The sequence below is a fragment of the Oryctolagus cuniculus genome, chromosome 3 (assembly GCF_964237555.1).
Source record: "Oryctolagus cuniculus chromosome 3, mOryCun1.1, whole genome shotgun sequence".
NCBI classification, from domain to species: domain Eukaryota; kingdom Metazoa; phylum Chordata; class Mammalia; order Lagomorpha; family Leporidae; genus Oryctolagus; species Oryctolagus cuniculus.
The window spans coordinates 135,953,028-135,965,307 of NC_091434.1; the positions used below are offsets into that span (position 1 = coordinate 135,953,028).

Below are 12,280 nucleotides of genomic sequence, written 5' to 3' on the forward strand. Positions count from 1 at the left end.
GGAGCTAGAACAGGCAAGGAAATGCATGCTCACGCTGGAGGCTCCTGGGAGGACCGCAGCCCGGCTGGCACCGTGTTTGGAGCTCAGCGAGAGCCGTGTCAGACTGCCAGCCTTCTGTAGACCCGAATGATGCCGAATCTGCGTTAGCTTTGCAGCCACTGCAGGATGAGTGAGCACGGTGCTTCAGTATGAGCATAAAGCAAGATGAATAGTCGTAGCCTGGTTTATTGTTAATTGAAGTGAGTTAATAAACGACAGGTGAGCCAAGCCTCCGTTAGGTGACAGTGATTGAAGCGTCTCCACGCAGCTCCAAGTGTGTCTTAAACCCACATCCTTTTACCATCACCAGAGACAGAGGAGATGTGTGAAAAGGCAGTCTTAGCTGACTCAGGGGGGAGAGCAGTTTCAGAGAAGGGTGCTATTATTCAGGTGTTGTCTCCGCAAGCTGCCGCAGGGGCCTAACTCCCTTTAAGTGTTCTTTTAAAACATGTAAGGTCACAACCTCAGGTTCAGTGTTGCACAAAGGAATTCCTCTCCAACAACACAGCAGTTCCAAATAGCTGGGCCTGGCCGGGCCTAAATCCTCACCTATTACATTACCTCGCCCGCTTAATCCCACTTCAGGGAGGATCAGTCCTGCTCTTAACATTTTTTTTTTTTTAAGTACTTGAGTGATTTAGCTGTCTTTAAGAGAAATTTTAGAGACTTTATTTCCACATTAACCTTAGGGTTTTCCAATTCAGGATGTTTTATTTAGTGTTTTCACGTTTGTTGACTAGTCCTAGTCTTATTATGGACTGATTGGTTCATATATTTGTTTCAAGAAGAGGGTCTTGAAAGAGAAAGGTTTGGATGAGTCAGAGTAGTTCTGTAGCTTTTGCTCTCTCCTCTTTTCTTAAAGATTTACTTATTTATTTATTTGAAAGGCCGAGTGTGTGAGAGAAAGAGGGAAGTCTTCCATCCTCTGGTTCACTCGCCAAATAGTGGCAACAGCCAGGTCTGGGCCAAGCCAAAGCCATGAACCAGGAACTCCTTCTAGGTCTCCTATATGGGAGGCAAGGACCCAAGTACTTGGGCCATCACCTGCTGCCTTCCCAGGCACATTAGCAGGAAGCTGGATAAGAAGCAGAGCAGCCAAAATTTGAAGTAACAGGATGCTTTAACCTCTGCACCACAGCACCAGTGTAGCTCCTCGCTGTCTTATCTTAATAATGCGTTTGCCTCCTCATAAATAACCAGTCTCTTTGTGAACAAGGTGATACTTTCTGAATTTGTAGTGCAGTGTTTACCTGTGTTTGCCCCCTGCATTTCTCAATATTATATTCAGTGTTAACAGAATCCATCCACTTGACACTAAATGAGTTATGGAGCATATATCCACGCTAACATAATGATAACTAAATTCTAAGGAAGAAAAAAATTATGGTTTCTGCCTTGATTCTAGTCTTTTTTTCCCTGCATTTTACCCAGAGCCATCTGTGTTTCTGCATTCCTGACTCCTGACTGTAGTGTGGATCTCAGGCTTTATAAGCTCAATAGAAATCTTTTTAGCGAAGAGGAATAAGTATATGTTGTCTTCTGTTTTTCCACCCAAACAGTCGCTCCTGATGATCCCAGCAGGAAAATAGATGGTGATACCATTATTTTTTCAAATGTTCAAGAACGATCCAGTGCAGTGTATCAGTGCAATGCCTCAAATGAATACGGATATTTACTGGCTAATGCATTTGTGAATGTGCTAGGTAAGCTCTTCCTTTATTACATAAATGGCAAATTAAATTCATGCTATTTTCTTTTCATCCAGTAAAAATATATTGAACATCTATTGTAAGTAGTTGAAGCTGTGAAGGGTATATGAAGATGAATGCAGACTTTCCCCTATAGGACATTATGTGATCTTCATGTTCTGTCATAACACATCTTCAATAATGGCAACTTCTTTATTATAGCCATAATCAAATAGGCTCTTCCATTCATGGATAGTTAGACTAAGTGTTAAACCCTTCAAAAAGGAAAATATTATTTGTCTGCTCCTAGTGACTCAATGTTAACTTGTCTTCCATCTTTAGAAATTGACTTGTCTAATAACAATTTTGTGATTGTGACTGTTCAAAAACAAACCATTAATCATAAAGCTTAGCCTTTTTCCAAGTCATGGCTATGCATTTAATTTGCAAATGTATGTTTGGAAAACTATGACATACTCAAGCATATGAGTATCATGAGATTGGTTTATGTGAAAATTGTATTTATTATATTGGACAAAGCTATCAAAATACTACACTCGTCAAAATTTATGCAAGAATGGTTTTCATGGTACCAGGGAATTACACTTAAAGTCTTTGAGATTATTTGTGCTTCCTTTGCAAATAAAATGAACACCAGGTAGCCAATCAATTCTTGGTATTTTTCTTTAATGCCTGAAATGAGGTCATCACTCACATGGGAAGCTAAGTAAAGAGATGGCTGCCCGCTGAGGAACAGTGTTGAGTTCTGATGTTGTGTTTCACTCTCCTTCTGTTATGCTGGACTTTGCTAGATTGCACATATGAGGGAGAGAGATGGTATTCATCTTTCTGTGCCTGGCTTATTTGAAGCTCATTTGACTTAACGCAATGTCCTTATGTTCATCCACGCTGTTGCAAATGACAGAATTTCCTTCTTTTTTTAAAAAAATTCCTGAAATATAAAACTTGCTACCTTTGTCTTTTTGATGATAGGCATTCTAACAGGTGTAAGGTGATATCTCATTGTGGTTTTTTTTTTTTTCAAGATTTTATTTTATTTATTTGAGAGGCAGAGTTGCAGACACAGACAGGGAGAGACAGAGAAAGGTCCTCTGTCCACTGATTCCCTCTCTATAAGTCTGCAACAGTTGGAGCTGGGCCATTATGAAGCCAGGAGCTTATTCTGGGTCTCCCCTGTGGACGCAGGTGTCCAGGCACTTGAGTCATCCTCCACTGCTTTCCCAGGTGCTTTAGCAGAGAGCTGGATTGGAAGAGAGGTTGCAGGACATGAGCTGGCGCCCATAAGGGATGCTGGCACAATAGACAGAAGCTTAGCCTACTCTGCCACAGCACTAGCCCCTATCAGTGTGTTTTTAATTTCCTTGATGATGAATGATGTTGAGCATTTTTTAATGGACCTATTGGCCATTTGTTCATCTTCTTTTGAAAAATGTCTGTTCAAGGCCAGCGCTGCGGCTCACTAGGCTAATCCTTCACCTACGGCACCAGTACTCCGGGTTCTAGTCTCAGTTGGGGCTCCAGTTCTGTCCCGGTTGCTCCTCTTCCAGACCAGCTCTCTGCTGTGGCCCAGGAGTGCAGTGGAGGATGGCCCAAGTGCTTGGGCCCTGCACCCCATGAGAGACCAGGAGAAGTACCTGGCTCCTGGCTTCAGATTGGTGCAGCGCACCGGCTCTAGCGGCCATTTGGGGGGGTGAACCAACGGAAAGGAAGACCTTTCTCTCTGTCTCTCTCTCTCACTGTCTAATTCTTCCTGTCAAAGAAAGAAAGAAAGAAAGAAAGAGAGAGAGAGAGAGAGAAAGAAAGAAAGAAAGAAAGATAGATGTCTGTTCAGATCCAGTCTCTGTTTTTTGGCCAGATGATTTGTTTTCTTATTATGGAGTTCAAGATCCTTATGTATATTGGAAATTAACCCCTTTGAGATGTATGGTTTACAATAGTTTTCTCCCAGTCCATTGTTGTCTTATCCCTCTTATTGATTGTTCCTTTGGCTGTGTAGAAGCTTTTGAGTTTGATGTTATTATCCCTTTTGTCCTGTTTTGCTCTATTACCCTGGTTCCATTAGTTAGTCATCACATTCATCACTGGTTTCTCTGCCAGCTTATGTGTTTCCCCTACCCCAGTTCACCTACTGGGATTGTGATTGGTTACTCATTAAAGAAAAATATTCTTGACACACACGGTGCTGAGGATAAAAGGATAAATAGTCCCATTTCCTGCATGCAAAAGACTCCCAGTATCATAAGAGATAGAGATAAGTAAGTCAAGAATTAAATTCATGCTTGTATAAGGTATGGGGTGTGAGATGGAAGGAGGAACCTTGTGGTTTTCCACGTTAGGTGACTGTTAATATGTCTGGTAGGAAAGTTGAAGGGAGAGACATATTAGTCGTGCTTCATTATAAACTTTAATGGTTTTAATACTAAATGCAAAAAATGTACTGTGGGCCTGAAATGTATTCTGATATTTACTGTACATTTTAAAAATGTTTTCAGCCGAACCACCTCGAATCCTCACATCTGCAAACACGCTCTACCAGGTCATAGCAAACAGGCCTGCTTTGCTAGACTGTGCTTTCTTTGGGTCTCCTCTACCTACCATCGAGTGGTGAGTAATGACCCTCTTTGTCCTATTTTTTTTTCTTTTTAGTATTTACATGTGTTAAAGCCTACACATTTCAAAATATGTTAGGCTTCAGTCAAAGAACATGCAGGTTGGTGGGTAGCAGGGTCGATTAAGCCACTGCTTGTGATGCCAGCATCCCATATGGGCACCAGTTCAAGTCCAGCTGCTCCACTTCCAGTCCAGCTCTCTGCTAATATGTATGGGAAAGCAGCAGAAGATGACCCAAGTGCTTGGGCACCTGCACACACATAGAAGACCTGGAAGAAGCTCCTGGCACCTGGCTTCAGCTTGGCCCAATCCCAACCATTGCAGTCATTTGGAGAGTGAACCAGTAGATGGAACATCTAACTTTCTTGCTGTCTCTCCTTCACTCTCTCTGCCTCTGTTACTCTGCCTTTCAAATAAATAAATAAATCTTTAAACAAAAAACATGAAGGGTAAGGTAATACATAATCCATTGTGCTATTTATTACTAAATTCATTCCTTCATTCATAAATGCTTAACATGCTGTGTGCTGATTACTTCCATATGATCTGTTTAGCTGCCCACTCTGCCAGCCACAAAGCTATTATTACATTTTCAGAACCACAGGCGTCACCTGGGACTTTGTGCATTGTAGCTGGAGAGACTGGTTGAGGGATATTCCTTGATAATGAAATATTAAATGGGGTGGGGTAGGGTTTGATAAGTTCAAAAACAGAATTTCTTTTGTGACATCATCCTTCAGTGTTGTTTCCAGGTCCCTCCCGTCACCCCACCAAGGAAACCAAAATCCATGAGCGCTCAAATCCCTTATATGAAATAGCTTAATATTTGCATGTAAACTATGCATGTCTTCTGCATGCTTTGTTACTTACAGTACCCAGTGCAATGTAAATACTATGTACCTTGTTTTACTGTATTATTTAGGGAACCATGGCAAGAAATGTGCATGTTCAGTACAAATGCAATTTTTTCCAAATGTTTTCAATCTTTTTGAATGCACAGATGAACCTCAGATGTAGATGGCTAAAGGGACCTGTGTTTCCCTTTAGACCCTCTTGGCTCTTCCTGACTTGGGTACAGCCAAGCTCTGCTGTGTCCTTTCATGCCCTGTATTAGCCCATGGCCTTGTGCTACACCCTTGGTAGATAGACACCCTCTATGTCTTCTCACTCTGCTGACTTTAGCATAAGCTGGAAGAGACAGGGCTAGGGTAGTCAGTAGCTCAGGGAGACTGCTTGAAAGAAAACTGGGATATTCACTTATTGATGAGAATTGTAGCCTACAGATAGAGCTACAAATGCACCACAGTTGGGTTGGAAACTGTCAAAAAGAGCGGTCTTCATTCTGTTTTATCACCTATTTAGAGATAAACTAGTTAATAATGTATTTATTAAACCATGAGTCTCTAATAGGAAAATTTACAGTTTAAACATTGTGTGTTGCCTAATTCTATAAGCCCTGTGTATTGTTGGAGTTTACAGTTTTGTTTGGTCTTTCCACTTACCTCCTGGCATACAAGCATGCCATGTGCTTATGCAGATTCCAAATATCTGCACTTGACAGCTGAACGCAGACTGTGGTTGTGTTGACCTTGAACGTGGCATCTGGCATCTTCCAGTCGTGACGAGTTTTCGTTTGCCTTGTGATTTTTTTTTTTTTCTGCAACACAGGTTCAAAGGCGCCAAAGGCAGTGCTCTTCGTGAAGACATTTATGTTTTACACGACAACGGAACTTTGGAGATCCCTGTGGCCCAAAAGGACAGTACAGGAACTTACACATGTGTTGCTAGGAATAAATTAGGGATGGCCAAGAATGAAGTGCGCTTAGAAGTCAAAGGTGAGATGGGGATAACGCACGTTTTTCAAGCGCTGTGTGACTTGCTGCAAGTTCTCCAGCTTTGCCGATGGCTAAAAAGAACTTTGCCTTTCAGACCCCACAAGAATCATTAAACAGCCTGAGTACGCGGTTGTGCAGAGAGGGAGCACTGTGTCCTTTGAGTGCAGAGTGAAACACGATCACACCTTAATCCCCACCGTCATGTGGCGCAAGGACAACAATGAGCTGCCCAGTGACGAAAGGTACTGGAAGGCAGTTTCTTTCCTTTCTGTGAACGTGTTCAGCTTCTGAAGTCTGCTGTCTCCAGAGTAAAGAGATCGGCTCTTTCTCCCTACTGTAAAAATATTTGGACCTAAAGAGGTATCAAGTGATTGAAATAAGACCCTGAGAATGTTTGTCTAGCTTTGTGTGTCGGTCCCCCGTGTAATTCAGGGAGAGAAAAATCCTTCAGGCCTCGGCAGGCACGCATTGTTTTATACCCTGAACAGTGATGTCTTGACAGATGTTCTCACTGCCTTCCTACAAAGACACAGAAATGCGATCGCTCTGATCGCACAGAGAATCCTCGTCACTATTTTAAGTGACATTCGTTGTTGATTTTTATGTCAAGCCAGGGGGAAGGGAAGGAAAAGCAAAAGCAAAGCAGATGAAGCGTGTAGGAGAGGCTGAGCGTGTGGCAGTCCTGCAGCCTCGAGATGGAAGGAAGGGCACATGTTCCCGTGGAAGCCTTTGATCTGCCATCGTAAGTGCACAGAGCTGTATACGAGGATCACCCTTTAGAGAGGGAGCACCGGGCTCTGGTGCAAATGCGCTGTGTAGTCCTCTGCAACTGACTCAAACCTCAGTGCCCACGTGATGCCCTCCTGTGTGTCAATGGCCACCAAAGAACTCTGTGACCACCTCTCTTATAAGCCCAGAATTTTTTGTGGAATCTGAGTTGGTAAGGGAAAAGACGAAAATAGAAGTGCTGGGGCCAGTGCTGTGGTGCTGGCATCCCATATGGGCACTGGTTCAAGTCCCAGCTGCTCCTCTTCCAGTCCAGCTCTCTGCTAAGGGCCTAGGAAAAGTAGTGGAAGATGGCCCAAGTGCTTGGGCCCCTGTGCCTGCGTGGGAGACCTGGGAGAAGCTCTTGGCTCCTGGCTTCCAATTGGCCCAGCTCTGGCTGTTGTGGCAATTTGGAGAGCGAACCAACAGATAGAAGACCTCTCTGTCTCTCTGTCTCTCCCTCTCTCTGCCTATAACTCTGCCTCTCAAATAAATAAGTAAATGTTTAAAAATAGAAAAAAGAAAGAAAATAGAAGTGACCATGAGGTTAACTTGGCTGGTGCTTTAACTTATAATTTAAATAAGAAGAAACTTTATGATTTTTGCAGCTTCATTAAAAATCACACGTGAATCCTATATACATTTTAAACATTTTTTGTTTTAATTTTATTTGAAAGAGAGAGAGAGGCAGTGATAGAGAGTGAGCTTCCATCTGCTGGTTCACTCCCCAAATGTCCACACCAGCCAAGGCTGGGCTGGGCGGAAGTCAGGAGCCAGGAGCTCAATCCGGGTCTCCCTTGTGGATAGCCAGGACCCAAGTGCTTGAGCCATCATCCCTGACTCCCAGGGTGAACATTAGCAGGAAGCTGGAAACAGGAGCATACCTGGAACCCAAACCCGAACATTCCAGTATGGGAATGGGCATCCAAACTGGTATCTTTTTTTTTTTTTTTAACATTTATTTAGTTACCTGAAAGGCAGAGTTATAGAAGAGAGAGAGAGCAGTCTTTCATCTGTTGGTTCACTCAGACTGGGCCGGTCTGAAGCCAGGAGCTTCTTGCGGGTCTCCCACATGGGTGCAGGGGCCCAAGCACTTGAGCCACCTCCCACTGCTTTCCCAGGTGCATTAGCAAGGAGCTGGATTGGAAGTGGAGCAGCTGGGACTCAAACTAGCACCCTTATGGGATGCTGAAGCCACAGGCAGCAGCTTTACCCACTACACTACAGCACCAACCCCTGCAAGTAGTGTCTTAACTTTTGTGCTGAACACCCACCCCTCTGCACTTGATTTTTGACCCAGTTAGTGATTTCTTATGTCCACAAATAGCATCTAGTAAACTCTTGGTAGAGATCGCTGATCTAAATCTTCCTGCTTCTAGTGACAAAACAGGTTGCTCTTCTTTGAACTTCCTTTCTCCTCTGAGGTCGAGTGTCCCTTATCTGAAGTGCTTGGGATCAGAAGTACTTCCAGTTTCACATTGTTTCAGATTTTAGATTTTCAGGCTGGGGATGCAAAACTTGCTCAGACATTTTTGCTCTAACTTGGTTGCTTTTACGTCAGTGAAGCCACAGCTGAGACGTGGTTGTGTGGCCATCCCAGCGGCTCTGACTGTGCTGTGTTCCAGGTTCACCGTGGACAAGGATCACTTGGTGGTGACTGACGTGAGGGACCACGATGGCGGGACGTATACATGTGTGGCCAACACGACTCTGGACAACGTCTCTGCCAGCGCTGTGCTCACTGTTGTTGGTAAGAACTGGAGTAAATAAGACCCAGCTGGCTTCCCCGAGTTAGGCTGAAAGACAGAGACCGAGCATGCATTCACGTGAAATGTTTGCTGGTTGGACTTTGGCAACCTTAGCGTGGGTGAGTTAGTACTTTCTTCTTGGAAAGACGCTTTTGAGTTGATAATTTCAGCGTAAATATCATCCATGGCAGTTCTGGGATCAAATGATGAATCTGCCCCCTGGTGAGATTTTCATCTGAAAATTAGGGCAAATCCTCTACTTCTCTTTTGAAATGAAGGCTTTTTTCCCTCTGTACTGTTACTGCATGGAACCAGTGCCCTGCTTATCAGCTAATCATAGAGCTTAATTTTATAATCTTAATCACATTGCAGTCTTTGTCTTCTTGTGTATCTTTTATCTCTCCTTTCCTGATTGTGATTAAATCCTTTATATTGATGTCCTTTCTAGCTCCTACTCCAACTCCAGCTCCCATTTACGGTAAACTAATATGAGTCTTGTTTCGCGATTTTCTGTTAAACAATTTCACATTTGCAGAAAAAAAAATTCATCGCTTTCTTTCCTCTATCACATCATTGTGTTTCTTAATGGAAAACGGTACTGTCTGTTAATGGTGTCAGTCATTTACTGTGGCTTATCATTTCTTCATTATAACCCCCAAATTCTTCACTGAGTTTATTGCCAGTTGTTTATAAATATTTCATGTGCTATAAATAAAATCATTGCATTTGATAAAAAATCCCTCTTGGATAGTTTCCCTGTCAGGGCTCATAGTGCTTATTGCAAAAGTCATCAACCACATTTTATAGAATGAGAAAGCTGTTTTTAATGTCATTCCACAAATTAGGGTTTGACTTCAATCTACTAAAGGTTGTTTTGGAAAAATAAGTGTTGTTTTGGGGATTCCATTTTCAAGAAATTTACACCAGAAAAAAATGAAAATTGATAATATTTAGCATTTATATTAGAGATGACTGACACACTCTGTAATAGGAGATAAATCACTAAAGAAAGACCAAAAGGAGGGACACACCTCTGTGTGTGACTTGTCTGAAAATGGAAAATAAATCAGAAGTGATTTCCAGAAGTCTTTGTGTTTCGAGAAACTCATCTTTATTCAACACATAAATGCAAAAATTAATTTTGTGGCATAATCTCAGTGGGATTTTCCTTAGTATCTGATTATCGTACATAAGGCGTGCCCTTTGTACACACTCACTGCTTTATTACTGGTGGAAGAAAGAGCTCATATGGCCTCTTGCTGCCCCTCAGGAGCCAGAGTTACTCCCAAGAACAAGGTCAAAAAAAGGCCTTTCCCGGGGGGAACCACTGGAAAGGCACATTGCTTCTGCATCCCTACTGCTGTTCTCTGAGAGGGAACACACCTTGCATGCCGCGTCGGCTACCTGCATACCGTCTGATTGAGAATTCCCTTAAGAATTTTAATATTGTTCAGCAACACCAAAGTCGACCATTCTGCATGTTTCAGAAAGAATGTTGACATCACCTTTCACGCCATGCATTTGCCTGTGTTTGTTCTTTAGCATTGGCTTGTCTCTGTTTCCCATGTAGTAGAAATTCCGCTTGGCTCTTATTTTTTTTTCTGCCTGTGCTTGTTCATGTCTGTGAGAAGACACACACCGAGAGTGCTGATGAACCATGTATGTCTGCCTTTGCCTTGTTGGTTTGAGTTAGAAATGAGTAAAGCTGTATTTGAAAAACAAGCAGGCCGAACTCATGGGCGGGTTGTCTCGGGTGTGCTGCCTCCGTTGTCTCCATTTCGTTCCAGTTGCATGCTCGTTGACTGTTGAGTGTGCTGTGTCTTGTAGGTATCCCCTGTGAGCCGTGTCACAGAGGGAGCCTCTTCAGTATGGATGCCTAACCAGGAGGTGTGTGTTCCATCCACAGATGTCCCAAATCCTCCCTTTGACTTAGAATTGACAAATCAACAGGACAAGAGTGTTCAGCTGTCTTGGACCCCGGGTGATGACAACAATAGCCCTATTACAAGTAGGTGCTGTTACTTGCTTTGTCGGGGTCAACGTCACGGCCATTTTTGAAGCAGTTTATAATAAGTGACTAACATTTCTCATTAAAATATTTTCTGGTCTTCTCTGCTGTGTTCCTGATAGCATACAAATAGTTGGTTTTTGAGGCTAGATCTCTTCAGAGATGGAGATTTTCCTGCTTATAGTGTCTAGTAGAGGATATTAACTAATTGCTAATAGTATTGATTAAGTAAATACACCATCACTTCTGTTTAAGACACTTGAAAATCATCTTAAGGATCTACCGCAGTAGAAAGGTGGATCTTTCTTAATATGATTGGTGGATCAGGTGCTCAAGGGCACAGTCTAGGGTTGAGTATTTGGTCTAGCAGTTAAGCCTCTGTTTCAGATGCCCACCTGGCGTAGCACATCAGAGTGCCTGGGTTTTAGTCTTGGCTCAGCTCCTGATCCAGCTTCCTGCTAATGCGAACCCTGGGAGGCAGCAGTGATGGCTCAAGTGCTTGGCTTCTTGCCACCATTGGAGACCTAGAATGAGTTCCTGGGTCTTGGCTTTGGCCTGGCTCAGTCTTGATGTTGTGGGTGTTTGGAGAATAGACCAGTGAATGAAAATTCTCTCTCTCTCTCCCTCCCTCCCTTCCTCCCTCCCTCCCTCCTTTCCTTTCTCTCCCTCCCTCCCTCTTTAATAAAAAAGACTTGTCTACATATTATGAAACTGAGGCTTGGGAAAATACTTTTTAAGCACAGATAGTAACAGAACAAACTGGTTGCAGTCATCAGGCCTGTTAACTCCTCACCCACGTCTCTTTCTTCCCATTGCCCTTGCTATAAAGTTGCACGTTCAATAATGCCAGCTCTTTGCCTTGCTGACACAGGCGTGGGGAATAGTCAGATGAAAGACTATGCCCTAAGGCTACTGGAATAGCCTTAATAAATTAGAATACAGGCAAGCATAGAAGTTTACCTGTAAAACTGAAGAGATACTTCTACAAGAGTGGATACCAGTCACAAGCCTGAAATACGTTATCACCGTTAGACAATATTCCTGTCTGATGATTGCATAAGCCTGTTCTGAAGTGATCCATGTGTTGATTTATTGTACCTCCTGGCCAAGCAGAACATTATCAATGAAATTGCACAGTTGCCTCTTCTCTATCTGTACTTAGTGGTACGACTCTCTGACTTGAGTTTTCAGCATCATTGGTCCAAGCAGGCTGAGCCTCCCAGCTCGTCTGCTGTATTAGTCAGCTGGGGACTCTGTATGTGTGTGTTAAAATGATGCTATGAGATTTCAAAACATTTTCAGTCTACCACTATTAACTCATTCATTCAACAGATAGATATTTATTGAAGTGCTAATGAAGTGCTAGACATTGTTCTAAAACCAAGCAGTTGAAAATCTGTGCCTTCACAGAGCTGGTGCTTTAGATGTGGACACAAATAAGACAAAATTCCTAACAGATACTGTTGTATATAATGTCATATATTGTATGTACTGTATATGCGTGCACATGCTCATACACCCATGCTGCTCAGTCTACCTTCAAGAGAGAACATGCAGTAAGGAGTG

At 42.8% G+C, this 12,280-nt stretch overlaps 1 protein-coding gene across 23 annotated transcripts in view; it reads left to right on the forward strand.

Annotated features, from left to right (window-relative positions):
* Positions 1-12,280, forward strand: part of NRCAM (neuronal cell adhesion molecule) — a 329,372-nt gene that overhangs the window by 274,843 nt on the left and 42,249 nt on the right. For 13 of the 23 annotated variants that reach the window (XM_070071138.1, XM_008258359.4, XM_008258365.4 and 10 more), the window contains 7 exons: positions 1,599-1,742; positions 4,241-4,352; positions 6,027-6,193; positions 6,288-6,435; positions 8,584-8,708; positions 9,155-9,184; positions 10,613-10,714. In XM_070071138.1, coding sequence (XP_069927239.1) covers positions 1,599-1,742; positions 4,241-4,352; positions 6,027-6,193; positions 6,288-6,435; positions 8,584-8,708; positions 9,155-9,184; positions 10,613-10,714 — 828 coding nt within the window. The remainder of the gene's footprint in view (positions 1-1,598; positions 1,743-4,240; positions 4,353-6,026; positions 6,194-6,287; positions 6,436-8,583; positions 8,709-9,154; positions 9,185-10,612; positions 10,715-12,280) is intronic. The other 10 variants (XM_070071141.1, XM_051849677.2, XM_051849679.2 and 7 more) reach the window with 1 other exon arrangement.